General features: G+C 45.5%; 1 protein-coding gene across 1 annotated transcript in view; it reads right to left on the bottom strand.

Moving 5' to 3' along the window:
• The window catches only part of plbd1a (phospholipase B domain containing 1a), a 31,250-nt gene extending 8,652 nt beyond the window's left edge, over positions 1 to 22,598 (bottom strand). Inside the window, exons 1-8 of the mRNA XM_084328547.1 lie at positions 22,460 to 22,598; positions 21,832 to 22,054; positions 18,730 to 18,813; positions 18,465 to 18,606; positions 17,810 to 17,950; positions 16,590 to 16,734; positions 9,623 to 9,823; positions 6,320 to 6,460 (exon numbers count right to left, since the gene is read on the bottom strand). Of these exons, the coding sequence (XP_084184673.1) occupies positions 6,320 to 6,460; positions 9,623 to 9,823; positions 16,590 to 16,734; positions 17,810 to 17,950; positions 18,465 to 18,606; positions 18,730 to 18,813; positions 21,832 to 22,054; positions 22,460 to 22,529 (1,147 nt within the window). The 5' untranslated portion in view covers positions 22,530 to 22,598. The remainder of the gene's footprint in view (positions 1 to 6,319; positions 6,461 to 9,622; positions 9,824 to 16,589; positions 16,735 to 17,809; positions 17,951 to 18,464; positions 18,607 to 18,729; positions 18,814 to 21,831; positions 22,055 to 22,459) is intronic.
• Between the last annotated feature and the right edge of the window lie 779 nt (positions 22,599 to 23,377).

Here is a 23,377-nt window from a genome sequence, read left to right as displayed (position 1 = left end):
ACAGTTATGCACCAAGCCGAGGTTGAGCCACGGCAGACGAGCCACAACACCCACGTCAAGGAGAAGTGGAAGGCTGTCTGTCAGTACTGTGAAAATGAACATTGGCTGTCTCAATGTGACACCTTCAAGAGGCTGACCGCTGACGAGGTGAGTCAGTGGATCAAAGTAAACCGCCGCTGCTTCCGCTGCGCACGCAGCCATATGGCAGCTGAGTGCCGCCTAAAGAAAAGATGCAGCAAGTGCGACGGTGCCCACCTGGAGGTCCTGCACGACAGCAACAAGCGTCCGCCAGGACAACCAAGTAGGCCCGTCACGGTGATGTATCAGGCCGAGGCGGTGTCACCACAGACCAGTCCTGAAACCACCCCCTGGTGTCCCGACTGTCGCAGCAGACACGGGGACCGACAGTGCCACCCGTACTACCCCGAGTCGGCGCCACCACCGCCGAGTCACAACTCCCCCGCCAGAGAGGAATGGGAGATCGTCTGTACCTACTGCGACGGCGGACACTGGCTGGCACAGTGCGACGAATACAAGACACTGAACCCCGTCCAAGTTGATCAGTGGCGTGAGGCAGACCAGGCGGGCGCCGCTCACCGCGCATCACTGTGCGGGGCCCACCAGCGAAGATTAGCAAAACAAGGCAACCGACCAACAGGAGTGCTCCACATAGACCCCAAGCATAGCGGGACCCCCCGAGTGCTCATCAAAGTGGTCAGAGTGCTCCTGAGTTACGAGGACAAGGTCCTGGACACTTACGCCGTCCTAGACGATGGGTCTGAAAAGACTCTCCTCCTCGCTTCCGCCGCAGCCCAGTTGGGCCTGCGGGGTGCCAAAGAAACAATGACAATCCGTACCATTAGAAGAGACCGGAAGACCATAAAGGGTGAAAATGTCTCCTTCACGATAGCAGCGGTCGAGCAACCAGAGAAGCAGTATAGCATCACTACCGCCTTCACCAGCCACGACATAGGCCTGTCACGGTACAACTACCCTATCCCACAGCTGATGGCGAAGTACGCGCACCTACGCAGACTACCTATACCGCTTATCGACGGCGCCACACCGACCCTGCTCATAGGCTCCGACCACGCGGACCTCATTCTCCCAATTGAGGCGGCCCACATCGGACCCAAAGGATGCCCAGTCGCGGTTCAGACCCGACTGGGGTGGACGCTCCAGGGCCCCCTCTACAGACTTGACAGTCAACCCACGTCTACACGCTGCCTGCACACAAAGGTGAGCGACACAGGCCACTCTCTCGTACAGCCAGTTGAGAGGCTATTGACATTAGACGAGAGGCCTGTGAGAGAACCGTGGGCCCAAGAAGAGGGAGTTCCGAACTCCACCCCCCTCAGCTGCGCTCCAAGCGACGTAGCTGACCTCGAACCCAGCACCCCAAACGACTTCTTGATGGGGCGGCCGGAACCGGCCCCTCCTCAGACGGGGTACAGACCGAACAAGAGGAACAGACGGAGGATGTGGAGACACAGCCAAGCACAGATCAACCAGTCTAAGGCCCGTTTCCTCCTAAGCTCCCTACCATCCCTTCCAGCCCGTCAGAAGCGGGTCAAGGACAGGGACAACTTAAAAGTGGACACAGTCGTTATGATCATAGACCAGTCACTACCCCGAGCTATGTGGCCGGCCGGCCGCGTAAGCAAAGTGATCACTGGTGCTGACGGGAAGGTCAGAGCGGCAGAAGTTATTGTCCAAGGGCGGACTTACACCCGACCCGTGGCGAGGCTGATAGAGTTGCCGAGGCTCCCTGACTCCCCTGATGACGATCATGACCCACTGACTTTGTAGATTGCCTTACTCCTCACAACAGAGATTGAGCAGTTGACTGGACTATTAATCTGTCTCCCTTAACTAATTAGGTGCGGACTAATTAGGAGGCGGCTGTTGTGAAGGGCCAGATTAAAGTTGAGAATCTGCATTTATTGTTTTATATACTTTGTATATTATTTTATATATACACGGTATATCCCTTTAAGCCTGCGTGTAAATCATAGTAACATTCACTTTCCCTATGAATAATGCCCCCTGACGAAGGCTCCAGGCAGTCTCGCACTCAGACAGGTGCAATGGGCGAGTTTCAGGCATGTCAGAACATGCCCAGAGGCAGTGTAGTGATACCAGACAAGAACTGAGGTTTGGTACTAGATTGCCACTTAAGTATATATGCTGGTGCAGGTGTGCCCAGCAGTGGTTCATTCAGTTCGTCTAAAGCAGCAGTGTGACAAGTTCGGTAACATTGAAGTGAGCAACCGTGCGTTTAGAACATGTGCGAATAGAATAGTAAAAGTGTCAGAGTTTAGTGAAGTAACGTCAAGTTCGACCTAGTTTAATGTGAAGTATAGTGCACAGGAGAATCGGAATCGGCGATTGCAGAACCATTCCTGGTTGGATTATATTGCTTTGGGACCGTGACTACCGGAGAAGAGCACCGTTGATTTCCACTATCGTTTGGGATTTAACCTCGTGAGGATTACCACTCGGGCCTGCCTCGTGGAAGGGGCTGGCTAGCTGTCGTCAATGCTGTCGAGCATCTTGGATTACAACTATTGCTTTTGTCTGCTGATCAAGGGAGTACAAGCACCGACTCCTGTACCTGGAGCCTCTTTATTCCTCGTTGACTCAGACGGAGTACCCGAACATTCCTCTACCCTCCATGCCTTACACCCCGGAGGGAACCCATTGTCTCCAGTTGGTACCGGTGTTGCCCTATATAATTGCTACTATACAACAGGTGGCGTCAGCTTAGACCCATCATAGGATTCCTACTATTCTTAGTGACTTATGCTCTTGACTGACTTTACGTATATTCTTCGCCATACAAGCGCGACCCTAATTCTCAATCTGTAACCTAACGTTGCCTAATAATAATAAATTACCCTCCAATAGAATTTCTGTGTCAATGCCGTGTTCTTGTGAGTGTTCACCATCAATATTTGATGTACTGTTTGGCCAGTAATTAAAGTACATAACTAGCAGTGGTTTAATATATCACAATCTTTAATACAGTCAGGGTTTTGTAACCCCTCAGTTACAGCGTGGGTGGTGATGATGATCATGATAGAAACCGCTGTTGAATGCTGGTATTACACTCATTGAGGGACACAAAGAAGTCAAGTCCGATGGGATTTGGGAATCTCAAATACAAATCGGGATTGGAATAAAAAATGCATTTATATTAAACAATACAGAATATACAGCACTTCTTGGGGTCTGTAGGGTAAGCACTTATTCCCTCCCCCCTGAACATTTATGGAGATGTATGGGCCTTTTAAGTCAGTGATAAAAGTGTCTTTCAAGGATAAGTGAGCTCCTGCACTGATTATTATAGTTCAATATTTGATCACCAAAACCCCCCAAAAAGCATAAAAAGGGGGCCCCCCGCCCGAAAAGGGCACTTGAAAATCGCGCTCGCTTAATATATACGCACAAGTGTAGTGCCCTTTTCAGCCTTTGAGCACCTGCCCCTCTAAAGTCCTGTGCACGTCCCTGCGCAGTAGATACCCACATCTGCGTGCTCTCACCAATGTCCGGTGACAACAGAGCTATAACTGCAGCTACCATGTGTTGTCAAGTTATTGTTACAAGGACCCCAGTCCAAGCTACAACAGTCTGCATTCCCTTAACACTTTGAGTGCCACGCCGGGTTTTCCTTTTTACCCCCTGAATGCCACCATCGGCGCCAATGTTAACGTTAATATCGCCTAATCTATGTTTTAAATTATGGCTATGTGTCTAATCTGCCCATCGCATTATCAAAGACTATTTTCCAGTCAGTGCTGTGGAGGCAGATTGGTTTTTTTATCGCGTCATTTCCGTTTTAGAGCATTTAGAAAAGCACCAGTTTTCAGATAAAAAACAGCCCATTCTGGACCATTCTATGAAAATCGTCTTTTACTGGAATATTCCACAACGTTGATATTCGTCGGCCTTTTTATGAATCGTTTTCAAATAAACGCTAGATGATCAATATTATACGTGCACGCAAGCACATTCGGGCCGCGCACGGATAATCGCCGCGTTGATTTCCTCTCGGACTTTTACAGTGAAACCGAAAGAGTCCATTTCACAAAACAGCTTATAACTTCATCAAAATTAGTCTGATTATCCTAACACTGATAACATAGAGTCCTTACCTGACATCAGATGGTATCCAACTGGTATATTCCAATTCCTGATCACCATTCGGAAAAATCGATAAGTGTATGGATCCAACGCGATACAGTAGAACTCCATGATCAGCGGGTCTCAGAGTCTCCAGAATGAACTGTGGTAACCCCGGCTGGATCAGTGAACTGGAAAATGTGGAGTACCGGATTTTTTTCCCCATCCATTTTCATTGAGTCCATTCCAAAATCCCTTATGTCATCTGAAAGACGATAGGGGGCGCTTTTTTCCACATATGCTCTCCGGCGGAGCTCGTGTATACTCGGGTAGGCTCGCGTGATGCAATATGATTTCAGATCGCTAAAAAAGAAAAATTATAATAATTCCGAGAAATCACGTGAACCACATAAAAATAAACCCGAGATATCTCGTGTGTGGCAGTTAAAGTGAATTGTTTGTATTGAGCCGTATTGTATTGTACCCATTCTGCGATATGTTAAATAAAGTTTACATCCATTCATTCTGCTAGCATTACCAATTGCATGAGCAGCTGGCTAACGTGAGCTAGCGTTAGCTATCAGACCCTGTTAGCTCAAGCTCCTCTTTCAATCTTAACAAGCATTAAACAAAATGGCCCAGTCATCTATTCACTTTTGTTTAATACACAAGGCGTTGTCTCTAATGTTATCTAGCTACTGATAGCTCCCGATATCATCAGTTTGGTGCTGGCTGGTTAACGTGAGCTAAATGTTAGCTGCTAGCCACAATGCTATACTGTTATACTGGCATATTCCATTCACGTTAGCATGTAGCTAACAATGTAGCTAACAACATCGCAGATCTTTTTTGAGACTAAACTATCCGCTCTTGGTGGTCACTTGTGTTGATGTTAGTTTTGTTTCATCAACAAATGAGAGGCAGAACACACAGTGAATGTATCCGTTTTGTTTATTGCACTTTTATTACACTTTTGCTGAAAAATAAGTGCTGCATTGGGTAAATAGGCATTTAAAGATGGCGGCTTGTTGACATTTTCTTTGCAGGAAGTGTATTGGCACATTCAAGTTCTGATTGGTTGAAAATTGCCTTCATGTTCGCCACCTACTGCCACCTACTGCTTTGGCAGTGTACTACATCACTGTGCTCAGGTGACAAAACGAAAGTGTGACTCGCCTACCGCTACGTTGCGACCTGGAAAAGCTAAACTCATCTGAAAACTAAACGAAAACATCAGTCAGTCTAACCGCAGCCTGAGCAGGGCCTGGCTCTGGTCTGAGTACTTACCACTGAGCAGGGCCTGGTTCTGGTCTGAGTCTCTTACCACTGAGCAGGGCCTGGCTCTGGTCTGAGTCTCTTACCACTGCACAGGGCCTGGCTCTGGTCTGAGTACTTACCACTGAGCAGGGCCTGGCTCTGGTCTGAGTCTCTTACCACTGAGCAGGGCCTGGCTCTGGTCTAAGTACTTACCACTGAGCAGGGCCTGGCTCTGGTCTAAGTACTTACCACTGAGCAGGGCCTGGCTCTGGTCTAAGTACTTACCACTGCACAGGGCCTGGCTCTGGTCTGAGTCTCTTACCACTGAGCAGGGCCTGGCTCTGGTCTGAGTCTCTTACCACTGAGCAGGGCCTGGCTCTGGTCTGAGTCTCTTACCACTGAGCAGGGCCTGGCTCTGGTCTAAGTACTTACCACTGAGCAGGGCCTGGCTCTGGTCTGAGTACTTACCACTGAGCAGGGCCTGGTATTGGTCTGAGTCTCTTACCACTGAGCAGGGCCTGGCTCTGGTCTAAGTACTTACCACTGAGCAGGGCTCTGGTCTAAGTACTTACCACTGAGCAGGGCCTGGCTCTGGTCTAAGTACTTACCACTGAGCAGGGCCTGGCTCTGGTCTAAGTCTCTTACCACTGAGCAGGGCCTGGCTCTGGTCTGAGTCTCTTACCACTGAGCAGGGCCTGGCTCTGGTCTAAGTACTTACCACTGAGCAGGGCCTGGCTCTGGTCTAAGTACTTACCACTGAGCAGGGCCTGGCTCTGGTCTAAGTACTTAGTTACCACTGAGCAGGGCCTGGCTCTGGTCTAAGTACTTACCACTGCACAGGGCCTGGCTCTGGTCTAAGTACTTACCACTGAGCAGGGCCTGGCTCTGGTCTGAGTCTCTTACCACTGAGCAGGGCCTGGCTCTGGTCTGAGTCTCTTACCACTGCGCAAGGCCTGGCTCTGGTCTGAGTACTCCACCAGCCCAGGGATCTGCTCCACCACGGTCAGAGCGCCGTCCTCAACGCTGTGGCCCAGCTTCACTTTGCTCCTGTCCACCACCATGTACTGGTTGTTATAAGTGCCTGAGGAAAGAAACAAACAGACAGACAGATGAAAAGGAGCGGGAAAGAAGAAATGCAATTTGTATAAAATTATAAATGTGTTTTTTCCAACCAACTGTTCAATAAACTACTGAAAATGGCTTAGCAGCATCTCTACAATTTACAATTTACTCTCATTGAGAATGAAAGGATCTATGAATATGCAACATGGCAACATGATAGGTTTGACCTGCCGACCCACACCGCCAGCACAACGGCTGCCTCGCTGAACTGCTGCCTCGCTGAACTGCTGCCTCGCTGAACTTCAGTGTGATGCTGTCCACACAGACAGCGTTATCGACAGAGCAATTTCACTGTCTATTGAGTACCTCACATCTCACGCAAAAAAATAGGTTTGACACAGAATCTCTAGGATGACAAGCTGCTGCTGTATAACATGGGCTGTGTAGCTGCTCTAACCTGTTAACATGGTCACTGTGTAGCTGCTCTAACCTGTTAACATGGTCACTGTGTAGCTGCTCTAACCTGTTAACTCATTCAGCGCCAGCTATTAGACGGGCCCGTCGTAGCAATGCCACGCTTTAAAAGATAGGAGTGCGTCACCTTGTTTGTAGAGCTATAACTGTATTCTATATTATAGCTATGGATACAATACTATGGCCCATTTGACATCAACTATCTATCGTTCAGTATGTGAAAAAGAATAATTTTTTTCATCCATACGTTCCCGTGTTATACCGTGGTGAATACAAGTATGGTTTTAGAGTGGTCTGGGGTCATTCCCGAAAGGCTGTGTTATAGCCTCATATGAATCCTACTATAATCGTTGCCGTTTCTTGCCTGGACACGCTACTATTCCCAAATCAAATCTATATAATAGGTATTGTGTTCCATCATGAATGCATGAAAGGAGGGGGGGTCGTTTCTGATTATTTGATTGCCAGTAATGGCATTCGTATTGAACACTAAAAACAAAAAATCAGCTCGATCGGTATAAAAGCATTGCACGATCAAGCTAAAATTTACGTCAGATCGGGACCTGTGATCGGGAGTATTCCAAAAATAATATTCCAATTGTTTGATCGCCATCTGGTACATCCGATGTCCATTTGGGCCACGGCATAACCCACCACAACATATGGATCAGGGATATTTGATGCGCTTTAATGGAACCGGGAGAACTGCTCGACTGGCCCGACCCAGAAAACTGCACCCGGTGACATTTGACCGTTGCACAGGCCAAGATATAAGGTTTCAAAGGGTGCTTGATATCGCCGCCTAGCTGGATGTGGCCGGTATTGCACTTTGGCGATCTCAGACTCATTCCCTATGGTAACACCAAGGTCCCTGGATGAATAATGAATAAAAATATTGAATAAAAGAATAAATGACCAAAACCCGAGATATCTCGGGTCTGGCAGCCAACACATGTCGAGTTAACCCAACTTATCTTGGGTTTGGCAATTAAAGAGTTAACATGGGCTGTGTAGCTGCTCTGACCTGTTAACATGGGCTGTGTAGCTTCTCTAATCTGTTAACATGGTCACTGTGTAGCTGCTCTGACCTGTTAACATGGTCACTGTGTAGCTGCTCTAACCTGTTAACATGGTCACTGTGTAGCTGCTCTAACCTGTTAACATGGTCACTATGTAGCTGCTCTGACCTGTTAACATGGCCACTATGTAGCTGCTCTGACCTGTTAACATGGTCACTGTGTAGCTGCTCTGACCTGTTAACATGGGCTGTGTAGCTGCTCTGACCTGTTAACATGGGCTGTGTAGCTTCTCTAATCTGTTAACATGGTCACTGTGTAGCTGCTCTAACCTGTTAACATGGTCACTGTGTAGCTGCTCTGACCTGTTAACATGGGCTGTGTAGCTGCTCTGACCTGTTAACATGGGCTATGTAGCTGCTCTAACCTGTTAACATGGTCACTGTGTAGCTGCTCTGATCTGTTAACATGGTCACTGTGTAGCTGCTCTAACCTGTTAACATGGTCACTGTGTAGCTGCTCTAACCTGTTAACATGGTCACTGTGTAGCTGCTCTAACCTGTTAACATGGTCACTGTGTAGCTGCTCTAACCTGTTAACATGGTCACTGTGTAGCTGCTCTAACCTGTTAACATGGTCACTGTGTAGCTGCTCTAACCTGTTAACATGGTCACTGTGTAGCTGCTCTAACCTGTTAACATGGTCACTGCTCTAACCTGTTAACATGGTCACTGTTCTAACCTGTTAACATGGTCACTGTGTGGCTGCTCTAACCAGTTAACATGGTCACTGTTCTAACATGTTAACATGGTCACTGTGTGGCTGCTCTAACCTGTTAACATGGTCACTGTGTGGCTGTTCTAACCTGTTAACATGGTCACTGTGTGGCTGCTCTAACCTGTTAACATGGTCACTGTTCTAACCTGTTAACATGGTCACTGTGTGGCTGCTCTAACCTGTTAACATGGTCACTGTGTGGCTGCTCTAACCTGTTAACATGGTCACTGTGTGGCTGTTCTAACCTGTTAACATGGTCACTGTGTAGCTGCTCTAACCTGTTAACATGGTCACTGTGTAGCTGCTCTAACCTGTTAACATGGTCACTGTGTAGCTGCTCTAACCTGTTAACATGGTCACTGTGTAGCTGCTCTAACCTGTTAACATGGTCACTGTGTGGCTGCTCTAACCTGTTAACATGGTCACTGTGTAGCTGCTCTAACCTGTTAACATGGTCACTGTGTGGCTGCTCTAACCTGTTAACATGGTCACTGTGTGGCTGCTCTAACCTGTTAACATGGGTGACTAAATGAAAAGCAAGACGTTGTGTGGCACACATGCACTGCTGAGGTAAGCGGTGGACGAGCCTTCAAAAATGGAAAACTCACTGTCACAAAAAGCCTTATTTCAAGCTTGCCTATAATTGTACACTTTGCTCCAACTTGTGCAAGGAGAGGATTATTGGCTACATACTGGCCCTACTATACTATTTTCTATTCTGCTCTACTCTACTACTCTACTATACTATACTATTTTCTATTCTACCCTACTATACTATTCTATATTCTGCTCTATTCATCTATTTTCTGTTCTCCTTTACTCTTCTACTCTACTACACTATTTTCTATTCTCTACTCCGCTACAATATTTTCTCTTCACCTCTACTACTCTATTTGCCGTTGTCCTCTACTCACCAGAGTTGTGCATGGAGAAGGTTTTGGCCCAATCCTCGCCCGTATGTGCCAGGCTGTTTGCCAGCCTCACCCTCTGCCAGGCCAGCAGGCTTTGGGGGGTGATGTGGGCAAAGAGAGAGGTGTTAAAGACATTGTTGGTGGTCTGGGTCAGCATTAGACCACTGCCCAACAGGTAGAAGTCATCTAGAGACACCAGGAAACCTAAGAGAGAGAGAGAGAGAGAGAGAGAGAGAGAGAGAGAGAGAGAGAGAGAGAGAGAGAGAGAGAGAGAGAGAGAGAGAGAGAGAGTCAGATGGGTGTTGGTCGATGAGCTGATGAGACACAACTTCTGTATTTGACATGACTCTTTTAACCCTTCTGCCTTGTTAGGTAACTGACAGAGTTGGCACATCAGTGCATGAAAAGATTGCATCACGTTCAAGGTCATAAAAAAACGTAATTTGTAATATTTCGTTCCAATAATTTTTTTATGAATACCACTATGAACCTAATTCAACATATCTATCAAAGATTCCAAAGATTTCCGAATTGTAACCCCTTATATTCCCATTTGTGTTAGGGTTGGGGTTAGGGTTAGGTTAGGGGACTGTTCCCCAACACTGAGCAAGTGTTGGGGTGGGCACGGGCACAGGGATGAGATTTTACCTTCTCCTAATCTTTCTGTCTGGGTAACCCTAACCCTAATGGCATGAAATAAACCACTGGGGTCGTTTTGTCCTATTGGTAATTTTTTTTTTCATCGTCTTCCTACTCCTACTGCATGCACACAGTGTTAATTTTGGCAGCTATTTTCATTTGATCTTCATCTTCATTTATTTTTCGTTTAGTCCGTTTTAGTCAACTAAATGTCTGAGCATTTTAGTCTTAGTCAGTTTTTGTCTCAATTTTGTCTTTTTTGTTTTAGTCAAGATTTTGTCGACGAAAACGTATGACATTTTTGTCTATTTTTAGTTAATGTACTAAAAAAAAGAAATTATATTATATAAATTATAAAACTTTTTTTTTCTTTTCTTTTTTTACAGCTGTTTTATATATACTGTTTTTTAGTAATAACTAGAAAGTAATGGTATTTATTCAACAACAGGTGATTGTATAGATTAGTATTAGTATCATTAAATGACAACTATGCTTCACCCACGGAAAGGTTGTTGGCACATTGGTTCCACACAGACATTATACCTTTGTTGCACTTGCTTCCAGAAGGCTCAGTTTAGGTTAGCTACTGTAGTAGCAGAGGCTCTGTTGTGATTTTTAATGCACAATAAATATTCAACATTCTCTTTTGAGACTCCGCCTCAGACTCTTATCATTTGGCACTAAAAGCTAAACATTGTCACCGGTATGGCTGTCCGCAACATGTCATTAATTGTGTGCGAGAGGTCGATCAGTTAGCCACATTAGCGTGAGCTAGGTTAGCCAGTTAGCGTGAGCTAGATGGAAACAATGTAACGTTACTGGTGAAAAAGTGATTTACCTTGGAATACTCCTTTGCCAACTTGCTGTACTTTGCTTGCAGGTCTCCAGCTGGATTATGAATAGTCCCAACTTTAGCCAAGGTAATGTTAAAGCTAAAACTAGCTTTTCAAATAGCTCTTCAGCTAATGCTAATAACAGAGCTCCCGTCACACTGCTCTACTCGGGACGATGGCATTAAGAAAAGTTATAATTATTTTGTCTCGTCTTGTTTTAGTCAACAATATCAACATACATGAAGAGAAATTTCGTCCTGGTTTTTGTAAATTACATTTTTGTGTCCTCAGTTGTGGTCAACGATATTTAATAAACTATTTAGTCTCGTTAGCGTGACATGGTCTTCAATAACGTGACGTCACGTCTCGTTGTTGTCATGAAAAAAACCTTTGTTGACGAACATCTTTCGTCATCATTTTAGTTAAAATTAACACTGCATGCACAGAGAAGAAAAAGGTATGTATCTTCTTGTCTAACTCCAGGGTAGATGGCAAATAAGCTAATTTCCCAAAATGTTGGAGTTTTCCTTTAACGGAAAATGATGAAACAAGACAGCATGCAAATCCATAGCCATGTGAGCACTGTTTGAATCATAGTCAGTTTACAATCTCCCAGAAGATTCTCAGTTACCTCATGGTAATAATCCAAAATGTTCTTAGAAGAGAGAAGAGACAAACCCTGATGGACATCCCTAGTTTATTCCACAAATCCCATTATCATCAAAAACCTGAGATGTTGGCTGTTATAATATAATAATAATGAGGCTAGGGACGTAGCAATACCAATTTTAAGTGAACAGTACAGACTTAGACCATTCGTTTGACGTCATTAGACAAATATTATTTGAGATACGATTAATTTTCTCCCTTAGAGATATCCAACATCTTAGTTAACCCATTCTCTGCCGGGCTTATATCCATCCTCTGCCAGCGCTATTTGTCTATGGAGATGTTCACCTTCTTTGCAGGGCTATAACTTTTTAAATTGTATTGCTAAATTGACATTACTATGGCCCATTCAACATCAATTATCTATCGTTCAGGATGTAGGAACGTTTTACTTTTTCATTCACACATTCATACTAAAATACCGTCTAGAGTATAAATATGTTTTTATCGTTTTCTGCAGTATTTCATAGAACGTGAGATATAGGCATAAATGCATATATTAGATGATCAAATGCAGTTTGATACCGATCAACGTTATATTAAAAATTTCAACTGTACATGGTCCTAAACGTCATGACTGGTCATCTGCGGGTGAACGGGGGGGGGGGGGGTCGTTTATAATTCAATGACCGACGTTAAATGATTTATGTAGTATGGGTGATATATTGATCAGAGCAGTTTGTATCGAAAATGATAAAGAAAAAACGCTGAAACTCACGTCAGTCTCCTCGTACCGTTGGGCGATGAGAGTGGAGCAAACAGATCCCAATTATGGGATGTTGATCGATGCGATCCATTTCCGGTTTGTATATTACTAATACACGTCCAAATCATGTTGATTATTGAGTTATGGCAAAGATCCATATCGACGGTGTCTGTATTGAGCCCCGGGACGATCACCGAGTGGCCGGACGAAAATAGGGGACGGACCCAGCTACAATGGGCACTTCCGGTTTGGCAACTCGCCGATCGGCCACCAGGTGGCGGTATTGAAGCGTTGCAGAGTTGTGCCGAGTCCCACAGCATCAGACAAGGCTCTGTGAGGGAAATATGAAATATTGATCTAAAAACGCCTTACGGAGTTATTGGCAGACAACGCATGGCGGAGAAACCCGCCTTAACACGTGAATGGCGGAGAATGGGTTAATATGTGTCAAAAATCCAGAAAGTCGAGTGGCTTTGCTTAGATTTCTGACATGTCAGAAGTCTCCCGATACCAATACCCTATTTTTTGTTTTTGATCCACTTTTTCTCCCATTTTCTATATTTTCTCCCATCCCAATTTCGTATCATCCAATTCAACCCTCCCCTGTCACGAACGCTGTTTCTTGCCTCCCACAAGCCGGCTGCAATGTGGACTAAGTCATACATAGCACAAGTCCCCTCCGGTACTTGAGGTAACAGCAGTCGCATCTTTTCACCTGCACAGCTCGATCTCTCAGTGGCGAGGAGTAACGCGTGGGAGGCTCACGCTGCCCCCGACACTTCCTGATTCTACTGCGCAGGCGCACCAACCGACCTGTAGGAGTCGCTGTCCACAACGCCCGATCCCCACCCTTCAGTTTCCCACCCCCTAATACGGCCAATGTGTATTAGTACGGACGACCAGCTAAACTGAAAGCAAATGTGGAGCGCTGGGCTCGAACAGGCGAGCCCAGCGTCTCCAGATTTCGTGGCGAGCGCCTTGCCCACTACGCCACATAGCCGCCCTATCAATACCCTATTTTAAAGGGATAGTTCAGATTCTTCTGAACCCTAGTCCTATTTCTTGCTTACCAACAATGATGTTGATTGGTAGAGTCCTTTCTCAGCACAATCCATGCTATTCCTCATACTAGCTCTGGATACTTAGCCACAAAACAATGCAAAGTCAGTGGGGCCAAGCTCCTGTCTGTACAAGCTGACTGAGGCTCACTGAAATCTACTTTGTGTGCACCGTAGGCACTAGGCACGCACATCCACGGGGCAGAAAGGAACATAATCCTGGTCAGAACAACAGGGCAAACTATAATATATTTGCATTTATTAGAACTAAGCAATCAATCCATGCCCAAGCTAACTATATGAAAGAGTCACACTCGGAGCCATGCTGACAACAATTTTTAAACAGAGGAGTGCCATGATTTCTCCATAGAGCGCCATTGTACTTTTTTTGTGCCGCAGATCAGCACTGGTTGGGAGGCAACTCGAACATGGTATGTTTACAATCAAGAAACCCACCTATTGTTCTTATTTTTTTTTGGATCTACTTTTTCTCCCCATTTTCTATTTTTCTCCCATCCCAATTTTGTATTACCCAATTCTACCCTCCCCTGTCTCGAACGTTGTTAGACCATGCCTCCCACTGGTCGGCTGCAATGTGGACGAAGCCTTGCATCACGTGTCCCCTCCGGTACGAGAGACTGCAATTCGAAACTGGCCCCTGTAAATGTCCTAACCCAACCCCCTCCAATGTACAGTAAATTACCAAGAATGGTTGTCAATATTCCAATGTACAGTTTTGCTTGTACAGTGTCCCCGACCCACCCCTCCTACCCAACCCCCCCCCCCACCCAACCACCTCCAATGTACAGAGTCCCCCCCCCCCCCACCCAAACCCACCCCACCTACCCAACCTCCTCCAATGTACAGTTTCTATGTCAAATGTATATACTCTCTTTTCTGGACTCTTTTTGTATCACAAACAGTACTGTATTTGCAAATCTGGTATGTCATAAATGTATAGATGTAGCAGTACTGTCTTATCTGTATGTCGTGTGTGTCATATATGTTATGATGAATTGAAAATGGGGGACCCTGATGTAAACAAGACGAAAGTCCTTCTCTGGTCTGCATCCCCTTAACAATTGTATGTATTGAGCTGTACTGTACCCATTCTGCAATCTGTTAATAAAGTTTTCAATCAATCAATCAATACACGAGGAGGCAGCCGTCGCATCTTTTCACCTGAACAGTGCGATCTCTGAGCGACGAGGAGTAACGCGTGGGAGGCTCACGCTGCCTCAGTTGTTTCCTGATTCTGCTGTACAGGCGCACCAACCGACCTGTAGGAGTCGCTGTCCACAACGTCCGATCCCCACCCACCGGCTTTCCCACCCCCTAATACTGCCAATTGTATTAGTATGAACGACCAGCCAAGCCGGAAGCAACGGCGAGAGCTGGGCTCAAACCCAGCATCTCCTGCGTTAGTGGTGAGCACCTTGCCCACTGCGCCACTTAGCCGCACCCTATTGTTCTTTTGTATTGTTTTGTGTATCCTACTGTTTTTAACCCTGTGGAGCACTTTGCCCAAGACAATTTCCCCCTTGAGGACATTAACATTTATCTTACTTCATCTTGTCTTATTTGATATCCACTACCACCAGTATGGGTTATCGGTGCATCCCTAAATAAAGCCCTGACGGTCTTACCCCTGAGGGTAGCTGTTGAAAGACAATGGTCCTCATGCCTTGGTACGTATCTTGGTAAATATTTCATACGCTTGTCAAGAGCTAATCGCGCAGTCTTTCATTATTGACATTACAATGAGATGTCATGCTAATATGTCATGTTCTACAGTAGGACGTACTACTATAATACTATAATACTATAATAAAACAAGTCATTAGAATAATAGAGGGCTACTGCTGGAACGATTAATTTCGCACATATATATACAGTACGTGTGTGTGTGTGTGTGTGTGTGTGCTCGTGCGCTGAGGCTGCCTCACTGACGCATTTATTTAGTTTAGCAATGGAAGGAATATCAAACCAACAATAAATAATATCATAGAAAAGAAGACAGTATATGGCGGCTAGGTGGCGCAGTGGGAAAGGCGCTCGCCACTAACGCAGGATATGCTGGTATTGAGCCCAGCTCTCGGCGTTGCTACCGGCTTGGCCGGCCGTCATACTAACACAATTGGCAGTGTTAGAGGGTGGGAAAGCAGGTGGGTGGGGATTGGACGTTGTGGACAGCGACTCCTACAGGTCGGTTGGGTGACGCCGGTACGGCGGAAACAGGAAGTATCGGGGGCAGCGTGAGCCTCCCACGCGTTACTCCTCGCCGCTGAGAGTTCGAGCTGTTGCGGTGAAAAGATGCGACAGGCTGCCTACTCGTGTACCGGAGGGGACACGTGATGCAAGGCTTCTATCCTCACTACAGCCGACCAGTGGGAGGCATAGTCTAGCAACGTTCAAGACAGGGGAGGGGAGAATTGGAAAAACAAAATTGGGATGGGAGAAAAATAGAAAATAAGGAGAAAAAGTGGATAAAAAGAAAAGAAGACAGTATATGGCATATTAATACAGTATATTCCACTATACAGTACAGCAGCTATATCTGTGGCGATCGGTCTAGTTATTAATTATTTAGTTTGCAGTGTGTGTGTAATGCTCACGATGCCTCATTGAGTCAGGACTATAAATGCAAAATGTAATTATACAAATATTGTGGTATTAATTATCATTTTTAATAATTTCATTCCACGGATGTCTGTAGTATCGTCAATCCCCAATGACTTGCCCCAGAGAAAGCCGTTGAAACCACGAGCGCACACCGGTCTGTCCGACTTGCAACTGCCTTTTCGAGTACGTAAATCCTACGTAAATCCCACAAAGAATTTACAATACCAAGGGCTAGATCCACAAAGAATGGATTGCACGGTGCTAATTGCACCATGGATCTAGCCCCAAGCCTTTCGAGAATGCCGAATAAGTACGTAAATCGAGTTACGAAGGGAATCCTTGGTAAATTTTACGTATGTCCGTTCGAGAATGAGGACCAATGTGATCAAGACAGTCTGGGTGGGTTAGGGTTAGGGGTTAGGGGTCAGGGTTAACTCAGTCACCAGGGTAGCTGCTGAAAGACATGGTGCCGGTGGCTGTGTGGGGGTCGGCGACATGGAAGTCCCAATGCTTATAGATGCGCATGGTGGCAGCATAGGTGTACCAGCTGGAATGGGCAAATAGTAGGTTCTCAAAGCCTGGCAGCATCTGAGCAGGGAGACAGGGAAAAGCAGAGCCATTACATTTCTATAACAAAAATCTGTTAATTCTAAAGGTACTTTCAGATCATCTTCATTTGAGTACTACTGGAATAGCAATTGAATACACACTACATACTGTGTTGTTGTACAACCTCTTACAATCAGCCATCTTAGGGTCAGAATTCAAGAGTCAAGAGGGTCTCCGAGTGAAATTCTGAAATGTGACAATGCTTTCTATCACACACCCACAAGCAAAGTGCTAGTCAAATCAAGTCAAGTGTTCCTTAATTAATTCCTTTGGGGTTAATGCAGGTGTCATAGCAGCATGGGATGGGGGGGGGGGGGTACAGGCAGAAAAGATTATAGTAACAATAGCATGGAGTAGAACATATTACACATGGCTACATACTGTAGTAGAACATAGTAATAACACAGTAATAATAGTGGAATGGCAGTAATAATAGTGATGATAATATACACGGTACATAGCGTAGTAGCACACAGTGCACCAGAGTCCATGCAGTGTTGAGTATTAAACGTCAGATAGTCCTAACAGTTCTCAGGTTCTCCTGCGGTTAGCAGCAGTCAGCAGTCAGCCTTCAGCAGTCAGCAGGCAGCAGTCAGCAGTCAGCAGGCAGCAGTCAGCAGTCAGCAGGCAGCAGTCAGCAGTCAGCAGTCAGCAGTCAGCAGTCAGCAGTCAGCAGTCAGCAGTCAGCAGTCAGCAGTCAGCAGTCAGCAGTCAGCAGGCAGCAGTCAGCAGTCAGCATCACGTTGTGGAGCCTGGTGGCATGAAGGACTGGCCTAGGCGGTTTGTGGTGTGTCGGGGGGGATATGTCTATGGCTGAATGAGTGCTGTTTCATACTACACTAAAGATACGGCTACACAAAAAGTGCTGCTGTGCATGTTGCCAAACAGCCGCTAGATAGCTTCCACTTTTAGAGACCAACAGTTACGCAACGCCCTGGTGTGAGACGGGTCTGTGGGCACTTTCTCAGATAGAGGTTATTTCACCAACTGCATCACACATTTCATATTGGCCTTCCACAGATGAAGGACCGTGGATAAAAGCATAACCTCTGACCTTGATGAGAGCGGAGCAGTGGCCCATCCCTGGCAGTTTGATGTCTCTGAGGGGGGGATTGGAGCTGGGGACAAGAGCCGGGATCAGATCCAACAGGTCTCCCACTGCATTCAGGAACTGGACATCAAACAGGGACAGGGGCTGTGGGGAAAGAAAACTAGATTAACCAACGGTCAGTCACCAAGCAAACCTTTACACTACTCACTGAAGATGAGGACCAGGGCAGGGTGCTGTCATTTCCTTTTTGATTTGGAATGACTTTGTCCAGCAGGAAAATCCTTTAAGGGTGTTTTCACATTAGGTACGACTGCTTCATACCGTGCCTGAGTGCAATTGCCCCCCGCCCCTCTCTCTCTCCACTCCCCCACTGGCAAGCTTTCACAATCATAATGTTGTTCCGTAACCCGAGTACACTCGAGTTCAATGGTGAACCGTACCTCGAGTACACATGAACCGTACTTGAGACCACCTTTTCAATACTGTTTGTTGATCTGAGTACAGTGTTCACACTAACCAAACTAACTGGCCTTTGGGGTCAAGTGTACTCGGATCCAAGCCCGGGTGTGAAAGCCCCCTAAGACCGGCTGCAATCCTATTGGAATCGGTTGCATTTTAGAACCAATCATTTAAGACTCCATTAAATAGACTAACACACCTCTTTCCCTTGTTTCTTGGCCCAGTGTGCTACTCCTGCCTGGAGTCCATCTATCTGAGCCACTATGAACCCAGTGTGTTTCCACAGAGGATCTGAGCTCCTGTTCAGTTTCACCTGCTCCCTGGTCCACGTGTCCTGCTTCCTGGAAACAGAAAAATTGATGTTTTGATGATGGTAAAGGGTTTAGATGCTCTTTCTGTACCCTGTCAACAAGTCACAGTGTAAGCCAGGTTACTCTCTCTGAGGAAAAAGAGATTTCACTCACTTCATAAAACTCTTAACCGGGCCTAAGACATGTGGGTCACGGATCAGTTGAGGATACATGTTGGCATAGTGGTCAATCATCTGCCTGTTGGGAGAAATGACAGCAATACAATTACACTGAGCTCAAAGCTTGAAACAACTACCCTGCTTTATATTCTATCAACCCTACCTGTTAGAAATAGTATCAAACTTCTATTATGGGATGTGACAGCTTTACAGTACATTGCATGCAGTGCTCTCCAATGATACCGATTGTCGTTTGTGCTGCTAAGTAATAGAATGTGAATGTACTTATGCATCTTCTACGGAAATGGCACAATGCCATAAACACAGCTCATTGGCTCCAATTGCCATTTAACTACGATCACCTGTTGTTTGAATATACAACCACCTGTAGTTTACCTACCAAGATGTCTCTCGTGATGATGATGATGATGATGATGTTATGGAATACTAAACACTGCACAGACTCTGGTGCAGTGTGCTACTACTATAGCCCTTTTCACACAGAGAAGCAAAAAGGTGGCATTTTGAAATGTGGCATTGACATTTTGGTGGTCTACAAAATGCTGGTCTGACCGTTTCACAGAACATTAACCCTTTGGGTGCCGTTAACATAGAACTACGTTTCTGTCGCCCGACGGTTGAGTGCCGGAAACGTACAGTAGATCTACGTTTTTCTCATGGTATTTCTTTTATTCGCTATTGCCATTCATAATTCAGCGGGGCACCTTGTGCATACTGTTCTGAGTGTGTCTGAGATTGCAGACGGTCTTATACCGCCCTCTAACGCCTTCGGCGGCTCGGCCGCTATTGCACTCCATTAGAAACAGTGTCGTTTCTTTTCTCTACCGAGCTGCGGCGTGGGGGCGGGTCCTAAACACTCCGGCAAAACACGCGCTTGTAGGGATGGCTTGGACAACTGACCCCGCCCGCCGGATTCTTTTTTTGCATTACATCAGAGACCAGGTAAGGACTCTATATATCCAATCTTGCGTTGATCTGATATTTCTTTCTCCCGCGATTGAAGCTGTCTGTGTGGACTGTGTGTGGCTATTTACCGTTGGGTGCAGGAGGGGGGGGGTAGCGCCGCGCTCCAGGGCCCATTTCATGATTGATTGAAAAGTTTATTAACAGATTGCAGAATGGGTACAGTACAGTACAGCTCAATACATACAATTGTTAACACTTTCAGTGCCGGGCCGTGTTTTCCTTTTTACCCCGTTGATGCCACGGTCCACGGCCCATGTAACGTTAATATCGCCTAATCTATGTTTTAAATTATGCTATGTGTCTAATCTGCCCATCGCTTATCAAAGAATCATTTTCCAGTCAACATTGGCAAAGCAGATTGTGTTTTTATTGCTTCATTTCCTTTTTATAGCATTTTGAAAACCACTCGGTTTCGAAGAAAAAACAACACATTCCATGATAATCGCCTTTTACTGGAATATTCCAGAACGTTATCATTTGTCGGTCTATTTATGAATCTTTTCAAATAAACGCTAGATGGTCGATAGTATATGTGTGCGCACGCACGCTCGTGCCGTGCGCTGATAATCGCTGCTATTATTTCCTCATGGCTTTTACAGTGAAACAGCCATATCACATATAGTGGAAACGCTTATATATCCATGAAAACGAGTCTGATTATCCTAACACTGATAACATAGATTCCTTATCTGACATCAGATGGTATCCAAATGGTATATTCCAATTCCTGATCACCATTCGAAAAAATCGATAAGTATATATTGATCCAACGTGTGTACAGTATAACCCATGATCGCCGCGGCTCAGAGGCTCCAGAATGAACTCTGGTAACTCCGGCTGCATCAGTGGACTGGAAAATGTGGACTGGAATATTTTTTTCCCCCATCCATTTTCATTGAGTCCATTCCAAAAGGGTGATTTACCATCTGGGAGACGATAGGGGGCACTTTTTTCACATCTGATCGCCGGCGGCCCCTGGATCTCCAACGGTAGGCTCGCGTGATGCAATATGATTTCAGATCGCTAAAAAAAATTATAATAATAATAATTCCGAGAATAGCCGTGACGTGGCTTTCAACGTCACAATCGTAAACCCGAGATTAGCCGTGAGTGGCGCTCAAAGTGTTGGGGATGGAGACCAGAAAAAGACTTTCGTCTTGTTTACATCAGGGTCCCCCATTTTCAATTCATCATATGACACACACGACATACAGATAGACAGTACTGCTACATCTATGACATACCAGATTTGCAAATACAGTACTTTGTGATACAAAAAGTGTCCAGAAAAAGAGTGTATATACATAGAAACTGTACATTGGAGGAGGTTGGGTAGGTGGGGTGGGGTTGAGTGGGTGAGTCTGTACATTGGAGGTGGGGGGGGGGGTTGGGTAGGGGGGGACACACACTGTACACTGTACATTGGAATACTGACAAAGCCATACTTGGTCTTTACTGTACAACTGGGTTAGGACATTTGTAGGGGCCAGTTTCGAATTGCAGTCTCCCGTAGGTGCTTCTTGAGAGTGGTTTTAAAAGTGGGTAGTGATTCACATTCCTTTACAGCTGTGGGTAGGGCGTTCCACATTGATGTGGCATAATTGCAAAACGTGTTTAGTCCCTTGTTTGAGCCGAATCTGGGTTTAACATGATTTGTGGAGCTCCCTCTGGTGTTGTGGTCGTGGTATTCACTGACCTTTGGGAAGTATTTTGACATGTACATGGGTACCTTGGTCGTGTAGTGTATCTTGCAGACCAGGCCCATTGCAAGTTGCTGTACTCTGTCGTCTACTCTAAGCCATCCTAGGTTGTCAAAGTGGGCAGGGGTGATCAAAGTCCCTTTAGCTTGGCCCTCAGAGCCCACCACTTCTAAATATTCTATATATTTTTTAAAGTGACATATAAAAACGCCACTGTGCGTGCGTGCACATGTATGTGTGTGTGGGGGGGCCTCCACAAGAATCTGGCCCAGGCGCCTCTGAAGTCTTTTAATCTGGCCTTGACCATACCATTCTATTATTATCATTATTGTTATTATTGAATTTCCTCAACAGGGTGTTAATAAAGGAACACTTGACTTGACTATAGTATGAATACTGAATACACTTACTGGGCGGAGAGGAAGCCTTCAAGGTACCCAGCCAGGAAGAAGGTCACTTCGTCATCCACCGGGGTCTCCCCGTATCCTGCACGGATCTCCAGGACACCCCAGCCCGTGCTGGAGAGGGTGTCATTGAGGTACCCATACGCGTCCCCTTCTTTCTCCAGCACGCCCTCTTTCAATATCACAGACTTGAGTCTAGGATCCCAATATACAGTGGCTGCTGTCATCTCTGCAAAGAGTCAATCACAATGATAAACGTAAGGCCAAATAACATGGTTTGCCCTTGTAGTTATGTGGAATAGATCATGTATGTAATAGTCATGGACGGTTATTTACAGACAGTGACAACCCTGGACACGTGACTTGGACTGACTAGCAGACGATATTACTTAGTACTTACGCCACAAGTATTACTCTAGTGGAGCCGTGTGTCTGTTACTACTGGAGTGGAGTATAGACATTGGTTACAGCTAAGATCATAACAAATAAAAGTTAAAGCACATTTGTATCCATCGACATGCTTCTTTTCTTGTAAGTGCAGACTAATGACCGCTACTTGAAATACAATCAGGAAAAGATTTGCGACAGAAATGTCGTTTAGTTAGCAAGCTGGTCTAACGTTAACGTTACTTACTGTCAGCAGCTGCGAAGGTCGCAGCCACATTGAATAAAACAAAGAGACACAACCTCTTCTCAATAAACATATTTTGTTAAGAGGTTAGAAAAAACGTTCGTTCAGAAGCAGACGTGCAGGCAGAGAAGAGGAAGACAGTACAAACAGCCGGGAAGCTCAGACAAAAACACAGTACAGAAAGTACCAAGGAATCCTCACGTTTCTTATTGGTGGAAATTGTGCGAAGCGGCTCCTGATTGGTTACTTTGCCGCCGGGGTTTCTTCAGGAGACGAACAAAAACCAAACGCCAGATTTGTCGCTGTGATTGGTGGTAAGAGAGTGAATGTTGTTTATTAAGTCTCCGCCACGCGTAGCGAAAAAGGAGCCACCCCAGATGGGACTCGAACCCACAATCCCTGGCTTAGGAGGCCAGTGCCTTATCCATTAGGCCACTGGGGCGCATGCGACTTAATGGGGGCTGACCGCCAATTCATAACAATTGAAAAAAAAATCAATTCACTGTGAATTGAAAATGGGGGACCCTGATGTAAACAAGACAAAAGTCTTTCTCTGGTGTGTATTGAGCCGTACTGTATTGTACCCATTCTGCAATCTGTTAATAAGATTTTCAATCAATCAATCAAATACAGATAGACAGTACTGCTACATCTATACATTTATGACATACCAGATTTACAAATACAGTACTGTTTGTGATACAAAAAGAGTAAAAAAAAAAAAAAAAAAAAGTATAATATACATTTGACGAAGAAACTACATTGGAGGTGGGGGTTGGGTAGGTGGGAACTGTACATTGGAGGTGGGTGGGGGATGGGTAGGCGGGGTAACTGTACATTAGATTATCGACAAAACCTTATTTGGTCCCAAGAAGAGGGTCTCGTGTATTACTGGGTTAGGACATTTACTGTACATTGGAG

Source organism: Notolepis coatsorum (genome assembly GCF_963971535.1).
Source record: "Notolepis coatsorum genome assembly, chromosome: 14".
Classification (NCBI taxonomy): domain Eukaryota; kingdom Metazoa; phylum Chordata; class Actinopteri; order Aulopiformes; family Paralepididae; genus Notolepis; species Notolepis coatsorum.
This window is presented reverse-complemented; position numbering and strand designations above follow the sequence as displayed.